This window comes from Haemaphysalis longicornis, unplaced genomic scaffold, assembly GCF_048455015.1.
Source record: "Haemaphysalis longicornis isolate Haplotype H1 unplaced genomic scaffold, Haemaphysalis longicornis Haplotype H1 scaffold_1, whole genome shotgun sequence".
NCBI lineage: Eukaryota > Metazoa > Arthropoda > Arachnida > Ixodida > Ixodidae > Haemaphysalis > Haemaphysalis longicornis.
Genome location: NW_027526203.1, coordinates 272,984,140 through 272,996,810, shown reverse-complemented (window position 1 = coordinate 272,996,810; position 12,671 = coordinate 272,984,140). Strand labels below are relative to the sequence as shown.

General features: G+C 45.9%; 1 protein-coding gene across 4 annotated transcripts in view; it reads left to right on the top strand.

Moving 5' to 3' along the window:
* The first annotated feature begins 1,446 nt into the window (after positions 1-1,446).
* The window catches only part of LOC144145906 (uncharacterized), a 33,520-nt gene continuing 22,295 nt past the window's right edge, over positions 1,447-12,671 (top strand). The window contains exons 1-4 of one of the 4 annotated variants that reach the window (XM_077677742.1): positions 1,450-1,762; positions 2,996-3,085; positions 12,089-12,156; positions 12,313-12,376. In XM_077677742.1, the coding sequence (XP_077533868.1) occupies positions 2,996-3,085; positions 12,089-12,156; positions 12,313-12,376 (222 nt within the window). In that variant the 5' untranslated portion in view covers positions 1,450-1,762. Of the gene's footprint in view, positions 1,763-2,995; positions 3,086-11,269; positions 11,399-12,088; positions 12,157-12,312; positions 12,377-12,671 lie in introns of those variants that run through there. The other 3 variants (XM_077677769.1, XM_077677751.1, XM_077677761.1) reach the window with 3 other exon arrangements.

Sequence of the window (12,671 nt, the reverse complement as noted above, 5' to 3'; positions counted from 1 at the left end):
TCGTCTGGGTGTGTGTCCTGAATTAACTTCCTTTGCATGAGGGACTCAGTCAAGTCTGGCCAACATAGCGTACACTACAGTACAGTGAGACGTGAAAGTTATACCAGTGCAGTGGCTATGAGATGAAGCGTCTAGCTAGTCTACCTTTTGAAGGTCGCAGGTCCTAAACTGTTGTAGAATCATGTATCCTACTACGAAATATTTGGTTTCTACTAGGAAATCTTTTTAAGCGCTGAATATCACGCAATTATGATCCTTGTGGAGCATGCTCACAAGACTTTTCTGCTCATAAAACGTATCGTGGGTGTAAAACAAATTTTAAGCTACAATTTCGCCCACTAGAAAATAAGAACTTCCCGATTTTCGAGTTTTCCTTGCTAATATTTCAGAAGAGGAGATCTACTGTAGTGGTACGTACGTGGTACATGTGTGGGGACACCAAAGATTACCTTTCCTATTCTCGGCGCAATTGTCTGTAATTGTAATGCGCACATGTGCCTAGTAAAAAACGGTTGCCGCCACTACCCTTCGTCCTCGGCACTGTACATTCTGATTATCTTTTGGCGTTGCTAAGTTGTCTTCATTTCGAGAACACACACCGCGATTTCAGGTCGCCCATTTAAGCATTCTGGACTTGCCGTGGTGCAAACTGTTGATAGCAGATGCCGCCGCGCCGACATGCGTCGGAAGGTTCACAGAATTACGCTCGGACGGTGTCTTTTCTTGTGTGGAACGTAGCTTGTTCGAACGACGCCAGTCGGCTGTGCGATGTCGTCTCACGCACGCTGAAACTGTACGCAGGTACCATCGGCGTACACCAAGCATAACCAAGCGGTCACAGGTCAACATTACTCGAGAGCGGCTATTTTGCTGCGGTCTGGAAAGGCTGGCTGGGTCCCCACGCAATACATAATCACAAGCAACTTTCTCACGTTTTCAGATAGTGCTTCTAACAATATGAACTCCGGTTTATCTACGTTGTCGGCCCGAGAAAATCGGAGCTTCGTCACGCTTTCGGATACGCGACTCCATGTGCGCGATACGGCAGCTGGCAGCAGCAGCAGCATCGCCGGCTGCTCCCGCAAGAACAAAAATTGTTTGTTTAGAAAAGTTTTAGCAGTTCAATGGTGCGTTATTTTGTACTGCAAATAAAAAAAAATGTGTATTTCGGACTACACTACACAAAATAATGACAATTATTAATGTTATGACGTCACGCGTGGCAGCAGCCGTTGCCAGGGGGGCGTGGCTGCTGCCACGCGCGTGGCAGGAGACGCTGCCTTCTAAATAAAGTCGTTCATTCATTCATAACGTTGCACGCAGACAAACAACGCGCGCTGGAACCGCACGTTTGAATCGCGACAGAAACAGATTGCGAACTTCGAAGACAAAAAACACACATCTGTGACGTAACACGTGACGTAAACAAGGCGTGTTTGGCGAAGAGCCAATGGGTTTTTACCACAGATCAAACATTACCTGAGCGCGCGTGATTCGCGCGCCGTGAAGTGCGCGCACGTGCGTTCCTCTGTGCTTCCATTACGTGACGACGAAGTGGAGTTCCAATCTTGTACAGTTCCTCTCATTAGTTCCCTCGTTGAGCGCCTCTTCCTAGTCAGCCCCCTTGAGTGGGTTTGCGCCGCACATTCGTTACGAGTCAGGTGCGCCTCGGATGTCCAGCGACCGTGTCGAGACCGTTCAGACTTCGTCCCGTTCGAACAAACTCCTATGTTCCAGTGGCTGAAGACACGGCCGGTGGTTCGTGAGTAACCTGGTTTTTCGTTGGAAACATGTTGGCTGGGTGCCTTGGGCGTCGTGGGGCGAAGTAATTTTCTACGTGGCTTTCAGAACCGGAAAGCTTACGGCGGAGGTTATGGAATTGATCGACGGCAATGTGCACAAAGCAGAATAAGGGTTCATATTGCTAACTTTTTCGCTACCAATAGCTTTCCCGCTGTTACTACAAATCCGGAGGTGGTTCTAAAATTTCGAGGACTGACCTAAATATTCGTGAGCCCAAATTCAGCTACTTTCGATGGCACCTGTACACTCATCTCAGCAGTAGTACGGGCTTTGCCAGAGGTGCCCCAAATTTCCTCAGAGCGGCCATCATGTTTTCTCTGCCATTCTTGCCTTGTTTGTGCCTGCCTAGGTAGACCGTAGAGACAGGTGGATGCCAGGATGGAACAGTACGCACGATACCGATACGCAGCTCTACGTTCAATTCACGACACTTTCTAATGTTTTTTTAAACGCGAAAGTGTTAGAAGTTGCGTGAGCCGGTGATCGCGTGCCACGAACGTGCGCGAGGGCAGCGTGCGGCTGTGAGAAAGGGCGACGCAGCGCGCGCTGGGAAAGGAAAACAGATCCGCGAAATGAGGGCAGGCCGCTGCCGCGCGGGCAATACGAGCCGCCTAGAGAGGTGAAGGTACTGTCGGGGGGGCGAATAGGATGCTACTAGCGATGGCTAGCGAGTGGGACGAGCTTCGGGAGGGAGCTGTCCAAGGGGCTGGTCGAGCAACGGGCGCGGCCGCTGCCGCAAAGTTCGACAGAAAGTGCTAGAGCAGGTCAACAGAAGATCCAACTACGCTTTCGCCTTCACATTCTTAAAAAGTTCTAAGCGTCCCCCGTAATTTTTTTTTTTTTACTGGGGATAGCTACTTTTAAGGAATTATTCAATTTATTATACTTCCACTTGTTATTTTTCTAATCTGGAGCAGAGTGGCATGCTTAGGTGACTTTCAGCACACACGGGGAACATAAAGTACCCTGCCCCACACTTCGGGGACTCGCATCTGCCCAAGCTTTCTCGCATTTCATTATACTTCTACACCGTGCGTTTAAAAGCTGGTGTGAAGTGGCACCTAGCTGTTAGGTCACTCTTGATCAACAGTGCAGAAAGATACTGCTTATATTTCTGAAACTCCCCAAGTCATGTGTATGGTCGACAAGGCATGAGTCCCAATCAGATGCAGAAGCTGAATGCTGATTACAGATGGAGTGGTCCCCAGTGTCAATTTCGGACAACCAGACTGACAAGCCGGAGTCCACTAGTAGGGTTGAACCCGCAACGATGACCAGGAAGGTGAGGGAAGTTCGTCTGTTACAAGGGCACTAGCCTTTCCGACACGAACAGGGAATCACTGTTATAGCTGTGAGCCTTGTGCCATGCTGTTTCCAAGTGAACACACGGTGCCACCTGGCAGCAGCGGCAACAGTTTTGCCCTTGCAATGAATAAAAATGCACAGCAACCTCCTATGGGGCCTAATTATGAAGGCCCAGTCGAAAGGAAACAAATGCATGTTTTACTCATCTATAAATCTGTTTATTGAGATCTGCCGGAACACATCTGAATATGTGTCTAAATACTGTCAGTTCACTAGTGAAAGTGAGTGACAGCATACAGATAAGCTGACAATTAGGATGCCGCTTTTCTTACGGAGCACATACTACCCTGAGAAAGAAATGAAAAGCTCAGGAGGATAGGTACATTTCTGTGTTTGCACCCTACTTGGCATGTGGAAGCTGTGAAAAATGCCATGTATCCATTATGTTATAGTGTACTTCCCTATTGCCCTAGTGCCTTTTGGTGTTAGGATAAGTGAATATTTTTTGCCGAGATTCAACACAGAAACAACGGACAAATTCACTGGCCAACACACTTCCTGACACCGATGAGGCACACTGGATTTTACACAGGAGAAAGTCATGCCTACAAACTTTGTCGCTGCACATAAGAAGTGCCACATATGTGTTACAGAAGCAGCCTGTCACCTTCAGAATCTAGGTGTGCTGTGCAACCCTGTGGCTGCGAGAGAAATGATCTCTCTCCCCCCCCCCCCCCCCCCCCCCTTCTCCCACTTTTAAGTGACCAGTTCGATTCTTACAGGGCCTTAAGCAACACAATATGTTGTCAACATTCTTCCTCATGGTGTCCCTCTCCACTAGGAGACTTTCCACTGATTAAGGAAATGAATCTTCTCAATTACTACCTGACGGCAACTGTGCTTGCAGGTTTTTGTCTAGTGCTTATTTTTCCATCTTGTTTGGATGCCATCAGTCATTGTGCAAAAAAATAACGGTCATAGCACAAACAGTGGCCGGTATGCTTGTAACAACTGGTTTTTGTGCTGATGAATTCCTTGCCCATTGCTCTTGCAGAACCTTCCCTACTGGTTTGATTTTTCCATCATGTTCAGTCAACAGAACAGACGCCACCTGTTCTTTCATGTGCTGCTGTTCATACTGCGCAAAATGTACCATTAAGGAGCATTGTCTGGTTTCGGGGTGAGAGAAACTTCTTTACTGTCCACAACGTGGTGCAGAATACACCACAGCAGTGTTGCCATCATACCAGTGTGTGGGGCCCAGGCTTCTTCCGTGATGCTGGCATTCTATATGAAGCCTATGAAAAGATTTTAATATGTGGTTCGTGCTACATTAAAGGTTGGCAATCCTTTTACTAAGTTGAAACATCCATGTTCTATTAAAACTGGTTAGACATCCAAGTCCTTGACGAGAAATTGCACCTCGACTCTGTGGCCTTGGACAGTGCATGTTTGTTTTACTTCGTCAGTACTTCTGTGTGACTGCTGGACTCTGCAATTCTCTTGACTGGTGATCAAAAAACCTGCAGTCCCTTTGCTTGGACATGCTTGCCGGGCAATGTTCACTTCAGTCCAGTGTCAAGCTTCACAGTGATTTTCATTTCCCGTTGTAATAGAACATCCCCTTCCTAAGCTTACATGCTAATTTTTTGCCTTTGGCTGATACATGAAGGTGTGTATTCTGCTGCCTCTTGGTTATCCCTCATATTCACTTCACTGGGTTATCCTTTACAACTTGTTGCATTGCTTACTGTAGGCAGGACATTCTCCAGGATTGTGGAAACCTCTATAGAAAATGCATACTTATTAACGTCATGCCCTTCTTTGGCGTCAATGGCAGTCTCATTTTGTTCACACCGCGGCGGCCGCTTTTCTGATGGAGGCGAAAAGCAAAAATGCCCATGTGTACGAGATTTCGGCGCACGTTAAAGATCCCCAGGTGGTCAAAATTAATCCGGAGCCCTCCACTACGGCGCGCCTCATCGCCTGTGTTGCGCCGGCGCGTTACACCCTACAATCAATCAATCAATCAATCAATTTTGTTCGCAGCACCGACAGTCTTTGTATTCTTGCTGGCATCATGTACACTTGATCAGCTGCTTTGCAGAAAATCATGTGATCGACTGTAAGAGGTGCACTTGAAGGAGGCTCCTGAGCAGCCTTTCATGGACATCGTCATTTCTGATTACAGCAGGGATGCAGTCTCTTACCAGCTCGTTGGGAAGTTCTCCATTTGGTAGCTTGTTGCCTCGTAGCTGCAAGAAATGCGTTAAAGGCTTTGCTTTCTTTACATGTTGTTTGAACTTGTGCCTTTTGTACGTGTGGTTGACCGTCAGTGACTTTAGAACCGCTGCCTGAATCATTATACCTATTTTCCTCTCATCTGCATTGCTCAAGGACAGCGGAAGAAAATTTGTGCTAGAAGCCACAACACTGTGCGGGTCACTGCACGGAAAAGTGACTTGAAGATCCATTGGTGGAGACAAACTACAAGTTTGTTTTATTCAAAGATTTAGTATTTTATAGAGCCCTAAGCGCTTGTTCGGCAGCAAATGATCCTTTATTCACTGAGAAATTTAACATTTTAAGTCAAAATTTCAATTCTCCCGCTAAATCGTGCGTTTTCTTGACGTCGACAATGACGTATTAAGAGCAGGGCCTTAAAACTAAATATAGCCTGCTGAGCAGGGTGGCTCCCATCTCACAGATGCACGTTTGATTATCTTATATATCGCCCACTTTTATAGGTGGCACTGCAATACTGCTGAAGTGCCAGTGTTTCTGGCTTCTGGCTGGACTTTGCTTCTGGCTGGACTTCTACACCTGCCGTATTTTTATTACGGTTCATACTAATCGTTTCCTAAAACTTAAGCTATGACTCGACAAACATGGTCAGATAAGCGGCCGTGCCCCTTGTGTCAGTTGGTCAGTGTTGTTGCAGACAAGTCCAGCGCATCCGACGGCTGTGTTAGCGATGTCAGCAGGCAAAATGCTGCACTAACTTCTTTGGTGTTTACGTGCTCGTTCGTAACTTTAATTGTTCACCCCACAATTATTACTGCTAAAAAAAGAATGTGCCCTACAATTAGGTGCAAATAGCTGAATCGGCAAACTAATAAGCCCTGCCTAATTTTCGTTTGCTTTTGCCAGCCTCAGCCAATCGCACAGCAGTGCTTATGGCATCATAGGTTCTGTTGCGGGAAATGAGGTAGTGGGTTGCATGGCCATTCCCTTTTTTACTAATTAAGTAGCTTTATTTAAGTGAAGTTTACTTTAAAAGTGGTGTCAGTATGATTCTAACAAGGCTATCTTTCAAATTAACCAACTTGTGTTTTGTCTGCATGGTCCCTTTAAAGGGGTCATGAAGAGATTTTCAAAAAAATTGTGTTGTGTGTGCACTTATAACTGTGGAACCTTGATAAACAAACAATGCATACCCGTTTCGTTGCCCAATATCAGCAAATAGGAAAACAAATGCAGTTACGGTTTCTCCGAGGCTTTCCTCCTCAACTCGTGAAGTGACGTTTCAGTAAGTCAGTAAGAAGCCAATCATAGTCCTCCCTCGTCTGAACAATATGTCGGCATAGAGCGGGCTTGCAAAGGGTCAGATAAAGCTACAACATCGGCGCCATGATGAAACTCTCCCTGCAACCGAACGGGAGATGTCTGATCTCTGATATGACTGATCAACATGGTCGAACTTTCAGTCAACAATGCGGGTGAGTGGCGCAGGCAGAAGTAACCACGTTTAATCTAAACTGGACATTCGTAAACTGTTCATGCTGTTTCGCACGAGTCTAAACTGTCGTTTTGCTAGCCGATATTTTTGCACAAGTTTGCCGACGCCTGTCTCACGTAGCCTGTGATGTGAGTTGCGCAGACGTGAAACGTCTGACCTGATGAGATAAATGACCAAACGCTTAAAATGAGAATTTATTACATAAACACGTTTATCGAAGGAACTTCGATTAGTCGGAACTTAAAACCCATACTTCATTTACTCATCAAGCGCAAAAATAACTAGCGAGAAGCAGCGATACAGCGCCGAGTCCCACCATCACGCAGTTCGACGATTGCTTTCCTGTTTCCTGCAATAAACAATGCTGTTAACGCTGTTTAGTTGATTGTATGCGCTCCCCTTTGGCTTACTGCAGAAGCGTTCAACAGTAAGTTGGTGGCTAAAGCTCTGGGTTGATTAGAATTTATGAAAACACGACAGACTTCTGGGTTACAAATGTGAAGAGGCTTTTATGCAGCAGTTTTTCCCCGCGCGCGCTTCTCACGTTGATAGTGTAGTTGATAAAGTGTCCGACTAGGCTGGCTGTAACGTTGGGCTGGCCCGGAAACCGCAAGTTCGAATCGCACACGGGGCACTTTTTTTTTTTGCTTGAGTGGTTTGGTGCCATTTCAGACAAGAAAGGTAAGATTCCGGAAAGAATTCGGCAAAAGAACGTGAAATTCAGCAGGGAAACTGGCTACAAACTGTACAAACAGCCAGTGGGTCTGAGTTCTGCTGCAATGGTTGCCAGACAACTGAAGCGGTCACGACACCGCTCACGGGATAGAAAACTGTTTTTTGGCAACGAATAAAGGATGCATTATTTTTAAAATATCGGGTTTGCAGCTTTGCAGGACAATATACAGAAAGAACGTTGAACGCATTGAACTCTCGAATGCACTTGACGTGACGTCACTCGAGTTGCGCTGCCGACCGACGACGCGCGCATGGTCGCTTGCGATGCACCTCAAAACGAGAATTTCAAAGGCGCCTCCTAAATTTCAGAAGCAATGAATTGTGAAAATATTTGGGATTTATGTTCTTAAAAGGTCGTTCAAGCAGACAAAATTAAGCAAAGACAAATGCATTTTCTCTTCACGACCCCCTTTAAGAATGCATGAGCAACTCGTCCCTCTCTCTTGCAAACTTGAGACTCGGTCCGATGTGCACACCTTGCTCCGGCTTCCACACATCCCTCGTGCACCATGCCAACTGTGCTTAGCTCTCTTACCGTCTCAGTGGTCACGTTTGCTCGCTTCAGATGCGGCGGTATTGGCCCCCCAGTATCGGCATGCCATCGCCGTCATTCCCATTCCTTCCTCTTTTGCCACCCACTCTGGCTCCAGACTTTATTCTACAATGCATACACGCGGTGTCGGACGCCACAGGACCCGTCGAGGCAGAGGCAGCTAGCAAGCCGTGCTTCGCCTTGGTGTTTCTATGGCAATACAGTTGAACCTCGTGATAAGAGGCATGGATGTAAGAGGCAATCGGGTATAAGAGACACTAATCACCCTCATGGATGGCCGCCCTGTCTTTCCCATTAAATTGACCTCATTTATGACAGACACCGGACGTAGAAGATAGTTAGTTATAAAGGACAAGTTGTCCTTCAATTTTGGTCAACAATCTCGCTTGTAACAGACATTTTAACTTCAGGTGTAGTGCCACCAGTCGCTAATTGCAGTTGCTTCCATTGTGGAAACACAGGGGATGACAGACGAGCGCAGTCGCTATTTATTATGACTTCAGCAAACGCACAGTGGTTGAGTCAGCTATGAAACAACAACAAGAAGCCCTTTTAATGGAAATGCAACGTACGGAAGTGGTTAAGGCTTACTGCCATGCGTACAAGCGTGACCGCGCATGCGGGCTTCTGTGCAAGCCAAGAATACCAGGAGTGCGCAGTGGGCTCTTCCAGTCGCATAGCTCCCTGTCAATAAGCATGCAGATGTTGAGTTCTGCAAGTGTGATGATTAGCCAGAGCACACAGTGGAAGAGCTGCGCGCTGTGGCTATTCATCAGGCTTGTGAACTCGACATCTATGATTCGTCTTCCACAAACAGTGAAAGGAGAGAAAGCTTGTATAATCTGTTGTAAAGAATAGTCTAAATACAGTCATGGAGCAAACAAAGATTCAGAGCTATTTCATAAATTCTGAGGGCCAAACATAAATTAGAATGAACCTTTTGCAACACTGTAGCGTTCTTTTGAGCTTATTTTGGTCGTATGGTGCCTACACTGAACTAGGGGTTGATCAGCTAGTAAAAACATGGTACCCTGCTGATAAGAGACCTCTCATATAAGACAGAACGGGCTCCCTGGTGCGTGTCTCTTATAATGGGGTTCAACTGTATCTGCAGCGTCTCGAAGATCGCTCTACACTCTCAAAGGCAGTTAGATCTCCACACGTGCTCTTTGCTCTCATTCTGTTCTTCTATCACTGGTTCTGTTGACAGAGCAATGTGAAAATGAACAGAGCAACATGAAAATTTTGCAAACATCCTTTACCTGGTCCCCACAAAATAAGCATGCGGTACCCGACCCAGCTTACTTAGTTTAAGGCCAATGCCGGCTTAGGCTTGCCAAACTCCTGCTGTACTTAGCCCAACATGAATTGCCTAGACTGAGAGAGGAAGCAGAAGAACCATGGAATAGGCTAAAAGGTGGCATCCTTCTGAACAAATTTACGCAAGGCTGCTTTCTGAGATTCGTTTCTTTTTTCGATTGTGGGTTTTTCTGTTTGGTGAAAGCAAAACATTAGAGAAAAAAAAAAGGAGGTGGCTCATATGTGCCCGAAATCAATTCTACTTGCGCAACTTTTCACATCCTTTTTAATTAAGTGGTAAGGGTGATTTTATTGGATGCATGGAGTAACATCTCGCTTTGCATTTCCCAGTGGCAGCATAGCAATGGGGTTCTGCTGAGGAGCATGACTTTGTTCGTGGGCAGTCACTCATCAACACTGAGATGCTATGCTATGATAAAACAACCTTGCCATTTGGTGCTTGTGGCATGAAAGCAATGAATCTCAATTGGATGCTTGAAGCCCTTGTTCAAGCCCCAGTGCATGTCACTTTTGAACGCTTTTTTTTTCTTGCATTGCCATTTTTAGTACTAAGTTTACTACGTGAGAGTACAAAGTCTATTTGCATTGCTTCTTTGTCTGAGATAGCTTGGCCTCCTTTTAGTTCTTAAGTAGAGTGTGCCACGTATAACGTGTTCAATCCCCGATGAAATGTACCACGACCTACAAGTTCTCACACTCACAATATGCCAGCTATATTATTATTGAGTGAAGTTATTTAATTACACATTGTACAATCTTCCATTGTGGCTATGTGCTACTGTGTGTATGCTTGATGTGTGACCAAGAAATGGTGCTGTCAATTCTAAGTCATGAGAAGTGGTTAGAACTAATGGATTGAAACTGTTGGCTGATTCCGACTGATTTATTTTGTCATCTGATTGGATGCTGAAGCAAAGCAAATTCAAGGCCTGAGTGCCCCGAGAACGGCATTCTCCTTAGCACCTACCCATTACTCTCCTACCAGGCTACCGGTGACAACAATACGTGGGGAGATATCCTGGTGAATTCGCCTTGGCGATCAAGACGACATTCATGGTATGGGCTCGCCAGCCTTGAGGTTGCACATGGTCGTCATCGAGCCATTAGCGGATGGTCAGGAACAGCTGTTACCCCTTTCCCATAACTCCCGCGCAGTGGAACTGCATTGACGGCCGTGCATTTGGGCTAAAAGTAGAACGATGACAGAGCGAAGCTTTTCATCGAAAAATCGGAAATGTGGCTGACTGCATAAAGGCCCGTTCACACTGCGACGAAAGCGACGAGAATTCTGTCGCTTTGTCGCGCGACGACAAAAATTGGTCCCGACCATTCGCCAAAAACGGTCGTCGCGCGACAAAGCGACGGAATTTCCGTCGCTTTCGTCGCAAGTGTGAACGGGCCTTAAGCCGTGACCGCGATTAATGAAGGCCTCCGGCTACGAAAAGCAACCAGCGAAGGATATGCTCTATCACTATTTGATGCCAAGTATGAGACTAGGAAATGATTAGAAAAAAACATGTTCAGGAATTCTGCGTTGCTGCACATTTTCAAACCCTTTGTTGGTGGCTCCCCAAGCCACTGGAGCCACTGGAGCCGTCTCTAGGGCCAGATGTCCGTCTCTGTCTACCTTCTGCCTTAGTTTCTTGAGACATTGGTCGGATGAGGCGTCAGAAAGCCGAGGAAAAAGGATGGCCGTGAACTGAAGCTTCAGCAAGGCCCAGTTTATCGCAAAATCCAAGGCAAATTTGATCGCAATCGCAACAAGCAGCAGCCAAGATGGCACTCAACACCAGTTGTGTTACCTAAGCTCACGACGTGTTCCACGAAAATTCGCACGAAGGCTGGTTAAACAGACCAAGCGGGTATCGTTACCGACGAACCGATGTGTCACACAACGCCTAAAACGACATTTGAATAGAACGAGCGTCATTCGGCTTGATCATGTGGGTATACTCCGTGATATTCGTGACGATCGGAAAGCCAGCGTAATCGCAATGTTTTCAACCATTGTTACTTAATTTAAACTAAAACCTTTCATAATTCAATTATTGTTTTAAGGTTTGTGATGAGCGCGTACCGCCAAACGCAAAATAAGATGCAATGCCTAACGGTAATTCAAGGTGTTCCGCTAACGGACCAGTAGCCCGTCATGAAAATGTTTTTGTTTTCAGTCTTATTTTGAGTGAGTGAATAAATGAAACGTGTATTTGAGACGAATAAAACAAACAAAACAGGTGGGTGGCGTTTTTTACTGTTTTGCTGTTTAAATCCGCGTAGTTAATGTAACGGTCACACGGGCTGTTTGATTTGGGCGATACTCGCGGGAAAAACGAGCGGGAACATTCACAGCAGACGACAGTCACCATGGACGCTCGTTGCCGGGTACGACCACTTAGTGCTTTGCATTGCAAATTAATTATCGAAACATTCCTCCTAACCGCTGTTGATAGTAATAATTAATTTAACTGCTATTGGGGGCTTAAGGTGTCGATTCCTGCTTCGTGCTTTACGCCGCGGCGTAAAGCAGGAAGACTTGAGGAGCCGGCGATGTAGTTTTGTGCTAGAGGATTAGCGTTCGCGCAAACAGGTTATTTTTTTGCACTAATTTTTTCGTTCCAAATTTCATGTTTCAGCAACCCGCTCGTTCTCGCAAAACATCTCGCGGGAAAATGGATCACTGTAAGCAGCCTTCGCGGAAAAGGTAAGTGTACGAACGGATATCGGTGCTAGGGACGCGTTGAGCTTTTCGTTAACCTTACGTTGATAAGAAATTTGCCGTTCCCTTCACCTAGTATGCATAAACCATGCGTAATAATATTCATGGTTTTCACGTGTCTCATTGTAACGAAATTTGCAGGGTACGCTTCGAGAAGGAACGTGCTGCGCAAAATACCCGGGGGTATGCAAAAGACCACTGCGAGGTAAATCCCACTCCCTTTAGTACACATTTTCCCGCATTTATTAGCTTCATTGTATCCAATTAAGGTAAACTACGTATCTTTTATAGACTAAAAAATAAGGACAACTAAAGCGTAAAGTTGGGCGAGTTGGTTACTAACTAGGGAATTCATAGTTCATAGTTACTAACTAGGGAATTTGGGTCCCAGGTTGGGTACGCAAGCCTGACTGGTATGGGCAATTCTGCCTTTTGCCGCCCTGTACGCCTGGTTTCACCCACCATGAGTACAAATAAAGTATTATTATTATTATTATTAT